The following is a 14671-nucleotide window of genomic DNA, read 5'->3' as shown; positions in this document are numbered from 1 at the left end:
ACCACAGTTATGTGTGTGTGTGTGTGTGTGTGTGTGTGTGTGTGTGTGTGTGTATTCCAGGTAGTCTTGGCAAAGTCAGAGAGGAACTTAAACTCTAATGTATTGCTGGTGGGAATATAAAATGGTACAACTAACTTAGGTAAAGAGCTGGAAGATTCTTATAAAGTTAAGCATACTGCAGCCATATGACCCAGCCATTCTATTTCCAGGTATTTACCCAAGAGAAATGAAATGCTTGTTTATACAAAGACTTGTAAATGAGTGTTCAGCAGCTTTATTTGTAACAGCTAAAAAACAGAAACAACCCAATGTCTATCAACATGTGAATGGATAAACAAAATGTAGTATATCCACACAATGGAATACTACTAAATAATAAAAAGGAATTAACTATTGATATATACAACACAGATGAATTTCAATTATGCTGAGTGAAAGAAGCTAGATAAAAAAGATTATATGATTCCATTTATGCTATTATAGAATATGCAAACTAATTCATAGTTACAGTAGAAATAATAGATCAGTGGTTGCCTGGGGATAGAAAGTGGAGCAGGGAGAAGCAGGATTAAAACTGAGGTACAACCAAGAATTTGAGGCCACAGTGAGCTGTGACTGAGCCACTGCACTCCAGTCTGGGTGACAGAGGGAGATCCTGTCTCAACAACAACAAAAAAATCTGAGGCACAAGCAAACTTTTGGAAGTGATGAATATGTTCATTATCACGATTGTGGTGATGGCTTCACGGGGAGTGCGCGCGCGGGTGTGTGTGTGTGTGTGTGTGTGTGTGTGTGTGTGTCTGTACCTATCAAATTGCATACTTTATGTGTCTGTTACTAATTCTGTCAATGATACCCCATTAAAGGTATTTTTTTTTTTAAAAATGTCAATTTTACATAAAGTAAAAGGAGAAAACACTGACTCTCTGCCATTAGATTGGGTAAATCGACTAGCCTGCCTCTTCTGCAGCATTAGTTACTTCCTGGCTACGGGTAATTGCGACATTTAATTACAAGACTATAGGATCTTCAGGATGGAATCCATGTTTAACTCAACTTAGTCTTCCCTCAAACCCCCAGCGTGGTGCCCCTCACTAAGTATTCAACTGTTGTTTTTAAATTGTTAGGAGACCTTTTGGTAAAACATTTCAGAAAACATTTTGATATGAATTCCCTCATTAACCCTTGCAATTTGTTGAAACATCTATGGGAGGCAGCATATGCTTAAGAACTTTAAAGTCATACTGGGCATGGTGGCTCATGCTTATTATAATCCCAGCACTTTGGGAGGCCGAGGTAAGAGGATTGCTGAGGCCAGCAGTTTGAGGCCAGCCTGAGCAACATAGCAAGACCTCATGTCTGCAAAAACCAAAAAAACAAAAACAAAAACACCTAAAAAACCAAAACTTTAAAGTCAGTGACTTGTTCAGCTACTTACTAAATGCTTAACCATAGTTAAAATTATCTAGCCTGTCCAGTCAGTTTTCTCATTTCTAAAGTGGGTAATAACATACCTATGTCTTTGGTTTTCTGAGAGGATGAAATGATTTAATCTACATAAAGTACGGGCCCACATTCAGCACTCAATAAATATGTGTTGTTTTTATTTTGTTATTGTTGCCATTCATATCCCTAATGTTATTGAGAAATAAATCTAAAAATTAGCATTATGATACATAGAAAGCATATATTAAATGTTAGCTGGGAAAAAAGGCAAGTGAATTCATACATTTACCATCACAAACTTTTGAAGGGTTACGAACTCCGAAGACTGAAATATTACATCTTTCATCAAAAGAGAGAAAATGTGGTGAACGTTTAGTTGAATCTTACCAGGAGGGATAGTTCTAAACTGACATTAAATTTTCCTGCATCTTAGGCTTTTTAGAAGCATACAATTAGAGGAATTTAACTTATTGGAAGAACTGCAAGGGTTGCAGTAGCTTATCCTATCCATACATTTTATACATTGTTCTTAGATCTTTACATTAAAACAGAAAAATAGAAAAAACCTGCCATTAGGTGGAAAGGCTAAAGATGCAAAGAGCCTATTAACTTTCTCCCTACCCTTCACATTGAAATTCTTAAATGTGGAAACCCTGTTCTCATATTTGTTTGTAAGTTTTCTCTCTAGTGAAAAATACTTTATCATTCTGTCCTTGGGGAATTAATTAGCCAGAATGTGGAAAAATGTAATCTTAAGGGAGTTTTGCTGTGAGTACTCTCAGTAAATACAGCACAAGCCAAGAGATTCTACAGAGACCTGACCTAGAGTGGACTAAGCCCGGGCTTTGGAACCAGCCATTTTCAGATAATTTTCTTGAGCTCTGAGCAAGTCACTTAGTTGTTTTTTCACCTCTGATTTATAATATTGGGCCTAATCACATCTCCCTGATTTGTAGGGAATATTTATAAGGCATATGCAATAATTATCATTAATAAACTGGATTATAAATTCCCTTCAAAAATAATGTGCTAGTTAATAATGTAAATAAAATTTATAGCTTACCCTTTAGGTCTGGCCCAGTACTAGACTTGCTTTCAAAAGTCCAAGTCAATTTGCTGTGCATGAAGAACATAACATAATACCAGAAATCAGGACATGTTATTCTGTTCCTTTTTCTGCCAGTAACTAGCTCTGTGATCTTTGATAACCACTTCACACCTCCGTTTCCTCAAATGTAAAAGTAGAAGGTTGTACTAGATCAGGGAGGGAGAAATACCTGATATGTGCCACCACTCTCATAATTCTGTGCCCATGGGAGACATTGTTAATCTTCACTGAACTTTTTCTACCAAATTAGAAAGCTGCTTCTGAATACTTCTCAGCAAATCATTGTAGGCAGCCACTATCAATTGATGAGAACGGGCAATCAAAGTGAAACTTACTTTCCATCTCTGGGCCAGAAGATATCTAAGGTTTCTTTTAATTCTAATGTTATTCAAAGGGCAAAATGAGAGTCCATGGAATAGAAAATGTCAGAAGACAAATGTCTTGGCAAATCTGTTTTTTATTTTCTAGCCTGCAAGAATGTTACAGATTTTGTATCCAAGGCCTGTTTAGGAGGATGCTTTGCTTTTCCATTCATTGCATTCTGCTTTTTGTTTGCCCAAATGAAAACAGTTTGTTTTTATCCCCTAATTACAAAAATGCTTTCTGTAAAGATTTGAAAATACAGAAAAATATAAAGATGAAAGTAAAAGTATCTGATATTCTACCCCCATTATTTGTATTTGGGAACCAGCCTTGAAGACATAGCTCTAGGTATACTGTTTTTCTGTATTTTGTTTGTTTCCCACTCACCAATGTTATATATGGGCAACTTTGCATGTCACTTGGAAACTGCAGTTCTTCGTCTCTACTCTTAAAATTTCATCTTTGTGTGAGAACTCCTATCCTCCTGAGTGAAACTTTGGGAATATAGTAGTAAATAGAAAGAGAAAAGGATCCTTAGACCCTTACTACAACCATACTTAACGATGTGGTCGAATTCTTCAGGCTTCACTCAAGTGAATAAAGAATGGAAAGATCTGCAAAGCTTGTGGTTAAAATTCAATTTGAAAATAAAATAAACCCAGTGGCTTGGGAGCAAATCAAGTGTTCTTTTCTCACTCCTACACCTCACCCTCACCTTTTTTCTTATTTTAACAGTAATGTGTGTTTATTTAGGAAAATACAAACAGGGGGCAATAATAAAATCACTGGTCTCCAACTAATCAGAATACTTATGGTTAATATTTTGAAGTATATGCATTCAGTCTTTTTCTATGCATATTTGTTTATATAGGTATCAACACATGTAATTCAAAAGGACTCTTTAAAACGTCTGTTTTTTCTCTTTATTCACTGCATTGCTGTTCCTGCAGGGCACTGCTTTTATTATGAGCAGGAAACTACATGAATTAAAGCTGGCTTTGGAGATACACAGCCCATTGTACCAGCACTTTGCATAGTGAGGTATACACACCAAGGAACGAAGGTGATGGGTGTGTTTTGAAATTAATACACCAATTATTTTCAATACTGCTATACTGGAGTTCAGTTTATCCACTGGGCAGGTTGCTCCTCAAGTTCAAATTCCCTCAGCACATTCTCAACAAGTATCTTACATAACTTGTATAAATGAGGTCATGTCAAGGTCAGAAGCTCTGTATGCATTTAGACCTCCTTCTACTTCATTGATGAAATGTCTATGATCTGAAGTGCATTTTGATAAGGAAACTATCTCACCTTCATCTATTTAATGACATGAAACAGATGCATGGTGTGATGAGGTCTTTTACTTTGTATGTGGCAACAAGTATATATATCATGAGAAAGATACTTTTCCTTATTCCCAGGGAAGTCAGTTCCCTTCTGAGGGTCTGAGACTCTATTAAATCACAAAGATCATTGCTATCTGTGCCCCCGAGTGATGGTTAACAAACAAAAAGCACTCAGAAGAAACCTTGCCTTTGATAGTCAATATAGTGCATGCTGTTTTGGTTATCTACTACTGTGAAAAAAATCCACCCCAAAATTTAGTGGCTGAAAACTATTTATTATAACTTCTCACCATTCTTTGTGTTGACTAGGCTCAAACAGGCACATTTCTGCTGGTCTTGCTTGGAGTTTCTTATATGTGGTTGCAATCAGATAGTAGCTGGAGCTGGATTTCTCTGGGGGCTTTACTAGGTGGGCTGGAAGATCCAAGATGGTTTCTTCATTCACATGTCTGGTGCTTTGGTTCACATATGCTCTCTCTCCACCTAAGAGTTTTATCCTCCATGACTGCTTCTCACTGCCTCTCTTTCCATCAGGGTAGTAAGAGTTCTTATATGATGGCTGATTTCCAAGAGTATAACATTAAAAACTGTCAGGCCTTTTTTAGGCCTGGGCTGAGACCTGGCATAGTGTCACTTTTGGACTCCTGTAAGTTAAAGCAAGTTGCAGGGCCAGCCTTGATTCAATGTGGGGGGACTACGCAACTGCCTCAAGGAGGGGTGGTTCACTGGATGCCCTCTTTGGAAACTTGCTACCCGATATGTTGGACAAAGTAGAATTTCAACTATAATTCTAGAACAGTCTGAATATTTTCTGGCTCCAACACGGAGTGAAGTTGAGGGGAAGTGATGATAAGAGGAAGAAGCCACAAAGAGATGGAGGATTTTGAAACAGTCAGTACATTCTTGGGCCTTGCAACTTGGCATATTAGAGCACAAAGAAGGTGGAACAAATAGGTCGGTGCATCACCATTATTGAAACTTTATGCACTTGGAACTTTATGCACTTGGCTTACTTGATGTTTATTTTTTGTGAGAACTCTGGAGCATGGTATCACAATTCTAACACATCTCAAGCACGTATGGAGGGTTGTCTCCAAAGACAGCAAAGAATTCGGACATCAAGGAAAATGAACGTGGGTCAATAGAATGTGAAACCAATGGGGGCGGGCAGGGGGAAATAAAATAGTAGCTAGGAAAGGCTGGCAGTAAAAAGGGCTCCCATAACACCAGGTCAGGAGAGAAAAACCAGCACCTCCTCTTCCCTGCTCCTCTGGAGCTTCTCAGCACGCAGTATCTGTGCTTCCACAGCACAATGTCCAAGTTTAGAGGGCAAAGCAAGGGCTCCGGCTCTCACGGGAAGACACGGTCACACAGTCGCATTTCGCAGTCTACAAACACTGGGCATCTCCTTGAAATGGGTAGTCTGAGAAGGTTTCCTTTTCTGGTACTGAATCACTGTTCAATGCCAGACAGCTTTTCCTCAGTGTTTGTTTTCCTTATACATGTTCAGACTCTTATCATATTGCTCCCCTCCCTTTGAAAATATGTACTCTGCAGGTGCCTGAAAATAACATACACCCAGCAAATTGCAGTTTTGTAAAAGAAAAGGTTATTACGTTCAGTCTAAACTCTATGGAAATTTTGTTGCTTAACAAGGAAATACCAAATGCATTATAAACTCATGGAGAGCAATAACTATGTCATATATGACTCTGGTATCTCCTACCTACTGGGTTCACTGGCTTTTCTGATGTAGTAGTTTTAATAAGTAACTTGAATTGTTAACAATATACTCTTGTCTTCCTCAATGCAAAAATGTCATTTCATTATTATGTCTCTGCATCTTTCATACCAGGTTCTTTGTAAACAATTTCTCCTAACCTTGTTTTCACTGTGCAGATAATATTGCTGGGTTTTCATCTAACAGCCGAAAGGATTTAATGAGTCCAAGAAGCTTGCTTCAATTACAAGTAATTCATTTAGGCTTCACTTATCTCAAGGGATATTTGAACATACAAATTTACACATAAATCTTGGGAGTGTCAAATTATGCAACCAAGAGAAAGTAAGTTCCTTGCAGTTTTGGGGCGTTGCTCTGCTACAGTCAGGCTTTGTGTGTGTGATAAGTTTTTGAATGAAATAAACCAGTATCTGCCGGTACTATCTGTTAATACTTCACCTGGTTTTGAATAATTCTAAGAAGCTAGCAAATGAAAACCAGTCTTGTTAAAGAGTTAGATTGTAAATATGTAAGAGAAAAAAAAACCACAATTTACCTTTCTTCTTTTAAATCTTATAAGAATTCACAATATTCCTGGTTTCAAATATTAATACTTGAAGTTTTCTGTGGGCAATGATTAATTTTTAAATAATTGTTTTTAACATGAAACAATACATATTTATTGAAGATTTAAAGCATTCTTAAAGTAACAGAGATAAAGAAAAATCGTTCATGATTGTACAGCTATTAATATGAGTGACCATTCTTCAGTTTTTTTCTAGTCACATATTTTTACCAAACGAGCCCATACTATACAAACCATTTTATAACTTTTTTTTACTATATTTTCAGTACGTGAAAAGGAAGTTTGTAAAGATCATAGCATGTTGTAGTATTACACACTATATCACGCCTTGTGGCGTGGTCTGTGTACTCTGGTAGGAAGAGAAAGCTCTTGGGTTTCCGTTTTCACCCAGCTCTCGGTGGGCAATACTGACCACTCTCGGACCCTAACAGACTTCTCCGTTTGCCCTTGGCGACCTGAGCCAAGCGAGAGTGCGAGCACGTGGGAGTAAGTGGAGGGCGTTCGGGATGACTGCGAGCACGGGCTCCCAGAGCGGACCGCATCTCCCCTGGGCAGGGCCCACTGGCCCCAGCCCCGGAAAGGAGCGAGGGAGAGCGGGCAGTTGGCGGTGCGCAGGGCCTGGGTCCAAGCCTTTAGCCCCCCGCTCCACCCCGCTACCCCCAGGCTGGCGCCACTCTTCGGCGGTAGGGTGAGATAAAGCGAAGCAAAGTTCTGAACTCCAAACCTGGGAGGCGCAGCTCTGATACCAGCGCCTTTGCCGGGGTTCCGTGTGTGTTTGCTCTAACTGTTCAAACTGTTACAAAGCGCCCGAACTCGAGCGACCTTCCCAAATAACTCTTAATCTCTCGGGCAAAAGCGCTGCCCTTACTTGTGGGGGAGGGTAAACTGAGCACGGGGACCGGGCAGCTAAAGGGGGGCACCTCTCGGCACCCCACCCGTTGGGACCCCAGCCAGCAGTCCCATCACGCCTCCAGGCCGCCAGCTTCTTGCGTCAGCCGCGGCGGGGGTGGGGGATTTTCTGCAGCTCGGCCGGCGCAGCCAGCGGGGGAAGGAAGGCCCAGGCTCTTGCCCCGCCCTATGGGGCGGGAGGCGGAGCGGGCCAGAGCGCGGCGGCGACTCCGGCTGGGTTGCCCAGCAGCGAGTGCCGGGGAGCCTGGAGGAGCCGCTGCCACCGCCACCAGTGCCTCCCTGTCCGCGCCGCGCCTCGGCAGCTAGGGCAGGACTGCCGTCGAGGAGCCCAACACACGGTCCCCCCGTCAGCATGATGGACTTGGAGCTGCCGCCGCCGGGACTTCCGTCCCAGCAGGTGCTGCCCGGGCCTTCGGGGTCCTGCGGTGGTGCCAGGACGGGAACAGGGGAGCTGAGGAACCGCCGCCCGGGAGGGACAGCCGCAGCCGGCTTCTGCCGTCTGGCCGGAGCCCGGACTGTAGCGGCCACGCGCTGGACCCGCTGCGCTTGCGCTGGAGTTGGGCAGGGAGGGGAGTGGGGACATGGCCAGTTGGTCTGACTGACCACGAGCCCGTGGGCGGCTGGGTCGGGGTTTGGGGACTTCGCCCACGCGCGTGGGGCGAAGGGACGTCTCTTAGGTGCGTCCCCGGCCTCAGAGCAGGGAGGCGGGAACCCCGGAGTTTGAGCCGCCCCACAGGCGGCTGGGCGGGAGGGGGCGGACGCTGTCGGTCTGAGCCGGCGCGGCCCAGCCCTTCCCGGATTGCGATGCTCCCCCGCCTCGGAGCTGGCAAAAATGTGCCTAGTCACGGGGCCGTTCTTGGGGGAGCTGAGGTCTCCTCTGGGCTGGGACCTGCAGCCGCTTCTCTGCCGCTGCACCCGACCCGGACCCCAAGACCTCCGCGGGCGCGGGCTGTGGGGGGCCGTCTATGGGTGCTGCTTTGCGAAGTCATCAGACACTCCGAGCACTCTTTGGCAGCCATGGGTTTTATAGAAAGCCCAGCCTCCAGGGGGAGGGAGGAGGTCATGAAGTGCCTAGCGCCCTCGAATGCCCCGACGTGCGGCGGCTTGCCCGGGTCCCGCGCGCTTCCTCGGGCCGGGGAAGAGGTTCGGGCTCGGGGACCGGGGATTGGCCCCTAGCGACGCGGCGGGAAGTGCGGGCGAGCCCAGCGGACTTGTAGTTCCGGGCGGGGTGCTTCCTGCTGGCGCACGCCGTGTGCGTGGCCTCGGCCTCCGCGACAGTGGCCGGTTGGCTGTCTCGGCGGCCCTCGGTTGGCCCTTTCCTGCTTTATAGCGTGCAAACCTCGCCGCTCTGGGGCCAAGGGACATGTTGGAGCTGTTGATCTGTTGCGCAATTGTTATTTTCCCCAGGGCGGCTTTGTCTTTGGATTTAGCGTTTCAGAGTTGCCTTTCCAAAATGTGTAAGACAGGATATTCTGTTCTGTGTTGTCAAGGGTAAGACTTGCGAGTGTAGATTAGAATTTCTATTGCTTTTAGTCTGTTACTAAATTTTTTGCTTTCAGCTGTTATTTCTCCCTTGGGTACTTAACTTTCTGGGTTGAGAATTTGTCTCAATTTCTTAGCATGCCTCTTTTGCAAGAGCCGAGAGTGGGACACGGGTTTCATAATACTTTGCTAGCAAGTTCTGTAAGTTGTTATCGAAGTGAAAACAAGTTTCTGTTCATACTTTATAGGAACGTTTAAAGGAGTAGATATTTATATTTGTAATTTTTTTGTAATTGCGTTTTTAGGATAAAAACATTTGGTTCAAGGAAATGTGTAACTTGATAGGTACAGTAAATATGTTTATGCTTAAAGTTTTAGGCTTCCAAAGATCTGATGTACGGTTTTAAGTTATTGACAATGTATTAATTGTGTTTTTTTTTTCTCTTTAAAGTCGTTTGTCTTGAACTTTACCCATTAATGATTGGGATTGTGTTCTCCTGGTTCCCACTACTATGAAGAAAAGTAAATTGTACTTTCTGATTTACCTGCTGTTCAAGAGTTATCTATAAGAATGTTTGTTTGACCAAAGGATATATAATGCAAATGAACTTTAGTTTTCCTAATTTCAAGAATTGTAGTCTAGAGCCCTCTATTATTTTTTAATTTTTCTTTCTTTACTGTGTAACATAACATTCTGTATACAAAAGTATGTAAAACATATGTATAGCTTTACGTGTGAATGTTTAAATTGATAAAATATCTGCTTTTCCACCTTTTAATCATCCATTTACATATTTGAAAACTATGAAAGAAAAGCAAGTAAAATTTAGAATAAATTTCATGTGTATGATTCATATGAAATCATTGTTTATAGTCCAAAAAGATTTGAACAGAGTCAGAAGTGTTCTTGACCTTTTGTCAAAGAAACTCTCCAGGTGTGAAGTGGATGAGGATACAGTTTTTCATCATCTGTGCACAGGATGTGTTGATAAACAGGCCAGTAGGAGAGCCTTAGAGTCTGTGTCTCCGTTAGGTGGAAGGAACTATCCGTTACTCTTTTCCAGTGTGTCTTGGAGAGATTAAAGTATTTTTGTAGATGAGGGATAAAGTTGATCTCGGACTAGACAGATTATTTTCAAAAGTCAAACACAAAGAAAAATAGGACAGGCTTCATCTCCTGAACGAATATTAAGCAAAGAACAACTTGACTTTTTGGATATGTGAAAAAATCTCTTGAGAGATTGTGGAAGCAGTATTGTAAGAGGATAAATGCACAACTCGCATCAGTCTTTCTGCATTAAAAATAACTTGGGCCATTTTGAAATCTTTGTAACTTGGGTGCTTATAAACAATGCTTTAAAAACACTGTCTTTAGGAGTACGAGGAAGAGTTGAAAGCCAAATAAATCATTTTTCTTAATATTTATTTTTACACTTAACAAAGCTGCATGAGGAAAGGAACCCTATGGATTATAAGCACATTTTTTTCTGGGAATTTTCTCTGTCCTGACTGAAGAGATTTAAAAGGGGTTTTGCATAAATAATATTTCTTAATTTTTCCTTGAACCTGGGTTAACTTTTCAATATGCGGGAAGAATTTGGCACTAAGATGATAATATAATAGATAGGTTGGTTATTGGGCACTTCTCTGAGTACCAGGCAGTATAATTGCTTCACATGCATTATTTCATACTAACCTCACAGGAAGTACTACTATCTCCCTTTTCCAGGTTAGCAGAGAGGTATAGAAAGAAGCCAAGAGTCCTGCTAAGGAGACGCAACTGTTGAGTGGCTGAGGTTGTATTCAAACCTGGGTAGTCTGACCCTTGGGGACTCCTAATCACCACTTCCAAACTGAACCAGAACTAGTTAAACTTTAAACAGGAGGAAAAGCTCAGACTTTTAAAAAGTGGATGAATTGGGGAAAACTAGGGGAATAAGAGGCAGGAATTTAAAAGATTAATGTCTGCACCATTTCTACTTAGCAATATATTTATTATAATAACTATGTGAGGTGGGAGATGGACCTTGTTAAATATGGGGAGAGTAAATACAACCTAACAATGGAATTACCCCCTATGGTCCTTTTAAGGAAGACACAGAAGCCTAAGTGGGTTTAATTTAGAGAGACAGGACTGTTCTTAATACAATAATAGTTTGTAAAACTCCAGGGATTTCAGCAGTGTCCAGGATACTGCCTCAAATTTTTCAGGGACCGTTTTCCTTTTTTCTTAATTAAATTTCAGAGCTACTAGATAGAATCTTTGCTTATGTTGTTAGTTGGTACATTCTCCTGTTCCATGGGCTCTTTTTATATTTTGAAGTAGTGATTAAAAATGTTTAGTAATGAGGATATGGTGACGAGTGTGACAGACGGGGTTAAACCAGGTTGAAAGAAAGGAGATAGAATGGGGAGAATTTGAGTTGAAAACAGCTAGCAGAAACCTGTCGGCCCAAATTAAACACTAATTCCCTATTTTGGCACTTAAGAATTGAAGCAAGCATAAGGGCTTGTCTATCTAGTTGAAGCTTAGTTGGGGTTTCAGAATAGTACATTTCAAAATTAAATACTTTATTTCTTAGTCCTTATTAAAAAATTGTTTTCAGAATTATTGTCGCATTTGTCTGAATTAAGTATGCTACAGGACTTTTAGGATCATGTTGATAAAGGGAAAAAAGCCAAACTCTGGAGAATAATTTTAAAGAAATGCATTCTGAGCCAAATTTGAGGATCATGACCCAGAGCGACACCCAAGAAGCCTTGAGCAAGTGGACTTGCTGTGGCTGGGTTACAGTTTGGTTTTATACATTTCAGGGAGACAGGGGTTACGGATCAAGTCATAAGTCAATACGTGGGAGGCATACATTGGTTTGGCCCAAAAAGGTGATCCATCTGGGAGGGAGGGGGCTTACAGGTTATAGGTGGGTTTAAAGATTAAAGATTCTTTGACTTGTAATTGGCTAAAGACATGAAGCTTTGTTGCTACCAGATATGTATTTTTTGGTTAAATTGAGGACCTGCAGGTTTGTCTTGCATAGCCTTAGGCCTGTTAATGGGTCCCCAAGAAGGGAGGAAGGCATGTTGAGGCATGTCTGACCTCCCTCCTCCTGGCAGGCAATTTGGTTTTAGGATATTCCTTTGGCCAAGACAAGGTCCATTCAGTCAGCCGGTGGGGGGTGAGCCTTAAGATTTTATTTTAGTTCACACTGTAGATGATTTTCCTAAAAGTTGGTCTGAGTAAATCCCAGGGCCTTTAAATGCCTGGCGCAGCCACTTCTGAAAGTTGTCTGAAATTCGTTGCACATTAGAGTAGAGAAGGACAGGTTTACTAGATGTACATTTAACTTGTTTTCATCTATGACTATAAAAATGTATGTTTATGTTTACTATAAATGGAGACTAGAGTTTCTATTTTGATAATCTAGGAGTTTTGATTTCTAGGAGTTAATGAAATTTTACTACCACCTGCTTTTTATTATTTTTATTTCTTTTTTTTCTTTTTCCTTTTGGTCCTTGATTCAGGAGCGACATGGTTTTTAAATAAGGCCAACAAACATTTATTAAGAGGGCTAAGGTATAGGCCAAGTCTTCATCAATTGATAATGGTATGTTTTTGGTATGTATGTATGTTTTTGGTATGTAAATGAAAGCAAAAATATGTTCACATGTGTAATATGTAAATTTCCAAACTAACATTCATTCTTACACTAACCCCTCTTCCAGAAACCAAAACAACACTCTTAAACAAAATCTGGCCCTGTCTAAAGTTTGTGTTTTCTATGTGTCAGCCCTCTACCACAATAAACACCTTTTAACTATTAAGTATTTTAAGAACTTTGAGGATGAGAAGCACTTTGAATCAATCATTTTTTACAGCATATGTACTATAATATCTTTGTGTTACAAATCCTCATGTTTGAAAGTCTTTTCACGTATAAGAGCACGTAAGTTTATCTGGCCCAAACTGTGGTTATGGTAAAGACAAATCCAGGACATAAATAGGATTTAGGGAACCAAGTCATTTTTCAAACACCAGTTGATAAATGACTCTTGAGAGTTATTATAGTCCATCACCACCCTGTATTCTGAAAAATTTTTTTGAAATTCTTTAGCAATACTAAATAGCCATTCCTTTTTCCTAAGCTTGGAAATTGAGACTTTGGGGTCTATAGTATGCAGCTCACTGACAAGATCCAAACTCTATTGCTTTTTCAGATCAGAAAAGAAAAATGATGGGATAAGAAAAGAAAAATATTGATCACTTTGGCTTTGTTGCCTTCTGAGTTTATAAGTTTTATTTCCTGTGTGACTTAAGCAATTCTCTTTAATGGCTTTTTAAAATCTTTTTTGGTACTTGTCTTACCTGTGTATATCTGTGTTTTTTTCTCTACAGCTAAATTGTAAGCTCCTTAGGAGCTGGGCATTCAATTTATAGATATATGTATATTTTTAAGTGAGATATAATTCACATACCATGCAATGCACCCAGTTAAACCAAATTCAGTGGTTAAGTGTATTCATAGAGTTATGCAGCCGTCCGTCACTATAATCAGTTTTCATCACCCCCAAAAGAAACCCTGTACCCATTAGCAGTCACTTCCCCCCAACTCCCTTATCCCTTGGTAACCACTCAGTTATTTTCTATATCTATGGATTTGCCTATTCTGGACATTTCATATAAATGGAATTACACACTGTATGTCCTTTTGTGACTGGCTTCTTTAACTTAGCACGTTTTTGAGGTTCAACCATGTTGTAACATGTATGGGTACTTCATTCTTTTTTATGGCTGGATACTATTCCATTGCATGGATATACCACATTTATCTACTCATCAGTCCATGAACATTTGAGTTGTTTCTATTTTTTCTATTTCTTTTTGTTTCCTACAGTGGTGGTTCTCAAACTTGGTTGTATATTAGACTCACAATCAGTATTTAAAATGGTGACATCCAGGCTGCATCCCTCATGAAATCAAAATCTCTGGGGGCGGGGCCCAAGCATCACTATTTTTTAAAGCTTCTGAAGAGACTCTAATGTGCGGTCAAGTTTGAGAGCCAGTGCCCCAGGGGACCTACCTTAGTGCTTGGTACCCATTGATTTAGAAAATCTGGTTAGGACATCTTATTTAAAACATGAAAGGAAGTGTTTTTATGTTTGATCACTGCCCTTCACAACCTTACGATTAACACTGAGATCCGGAAACTGTGTTTCAAGATGCCTGGTGAATGTTTGAAATTCAGTAAATATAACTTGATCTCTTTGAATCCTTTGTGAAGATTTGCATGATAACTTTGTTATCAAAGGGCTTTTCCCCAAGTGGGTGAGTAGAATTGTTCCATATTTTTTTTAGGAATGTGGGCCATGATAACCTGCAATCGAGATTATTTGGGAATAGCATATAGAAAAGGCAGTGAGGATGGAATGCTCAGAGCTCCGGATGGGAGTCAGAGAGCCTGGAGGCCAGGACAGAAACTGCCTTTCTCTAGGAAGCTTCGAGCTCTGCATCCCTGGGCCTTGGCTTCCTCCCTTAAAAACAAAAGGTTTAAATCTTAAGGCAGCTTTTAGCAACTTCATTTTTTGGTTCTCTGTATCTGCCTGATAAAAGTCCAACTTTAGGCCGGGCGCGGTGGCTCACGCCTGTAATCCTAGCACTCTGGGAGGCCGAGGCCGGCGGATTGTTTGAGCTCAGGAGTTCGAGACCAGCC

At 41.0% G+C, this 14671-nt stretch overlaps 1 protein-coding gene across 2 annotated transcripts in view; it reads left to right on the top strand.

The window, feature by feature from the left end:
• The first annotated feature begins 7292 nt into the window (after positions 1 to 7292).
• The window catches only part of NFE2L2 (nuclear factor, erythroid 2-like 2), a 47130-nt gene continuing 39751 nt past the window's right edge, over positions 7293 to 14671 (top strand). The window contains exon 1 of one of the 2 annotated variants that reach the window (XM_012650764.1): positions 7293 to 7878. In XM_012650764.1, coding sequence (XP_012506218.1) covers positions 7834 to 7878 — 45 coding nt within the window. In that variant the 5' untranslated portion in view covers positions 7293 to 7833. Of the gene's footprint in view, positions 7879 to 8008; positions 8939 to 14671 lie in introns of those variants that run through there. The other variant, XM_012650765.1, reaches the window with a different exon arrangement.

Source organism: Propithecus coquereli, unplaced genomic scaffold, assembly GCF_000956105.1.
Source record: "Propithecus coquereli isolate 6110/MARCELLA unplaced genomic scaffold, Pcoq_1.0 Scaffold34, whole genome shotgun sequence".
In the NCBI taxonomy this organism is placed as follows: Eukaryota; Metazoa; Chordata; class Mammalia; order Primates; family Indriidae; genus Propithecus; species Propithecus coquereli.
The sequence above is the reverse complement of the archived record's forward strand: the minus strand, read 5'-3'. Positions and strand labels throughout refer to the sequence as shown.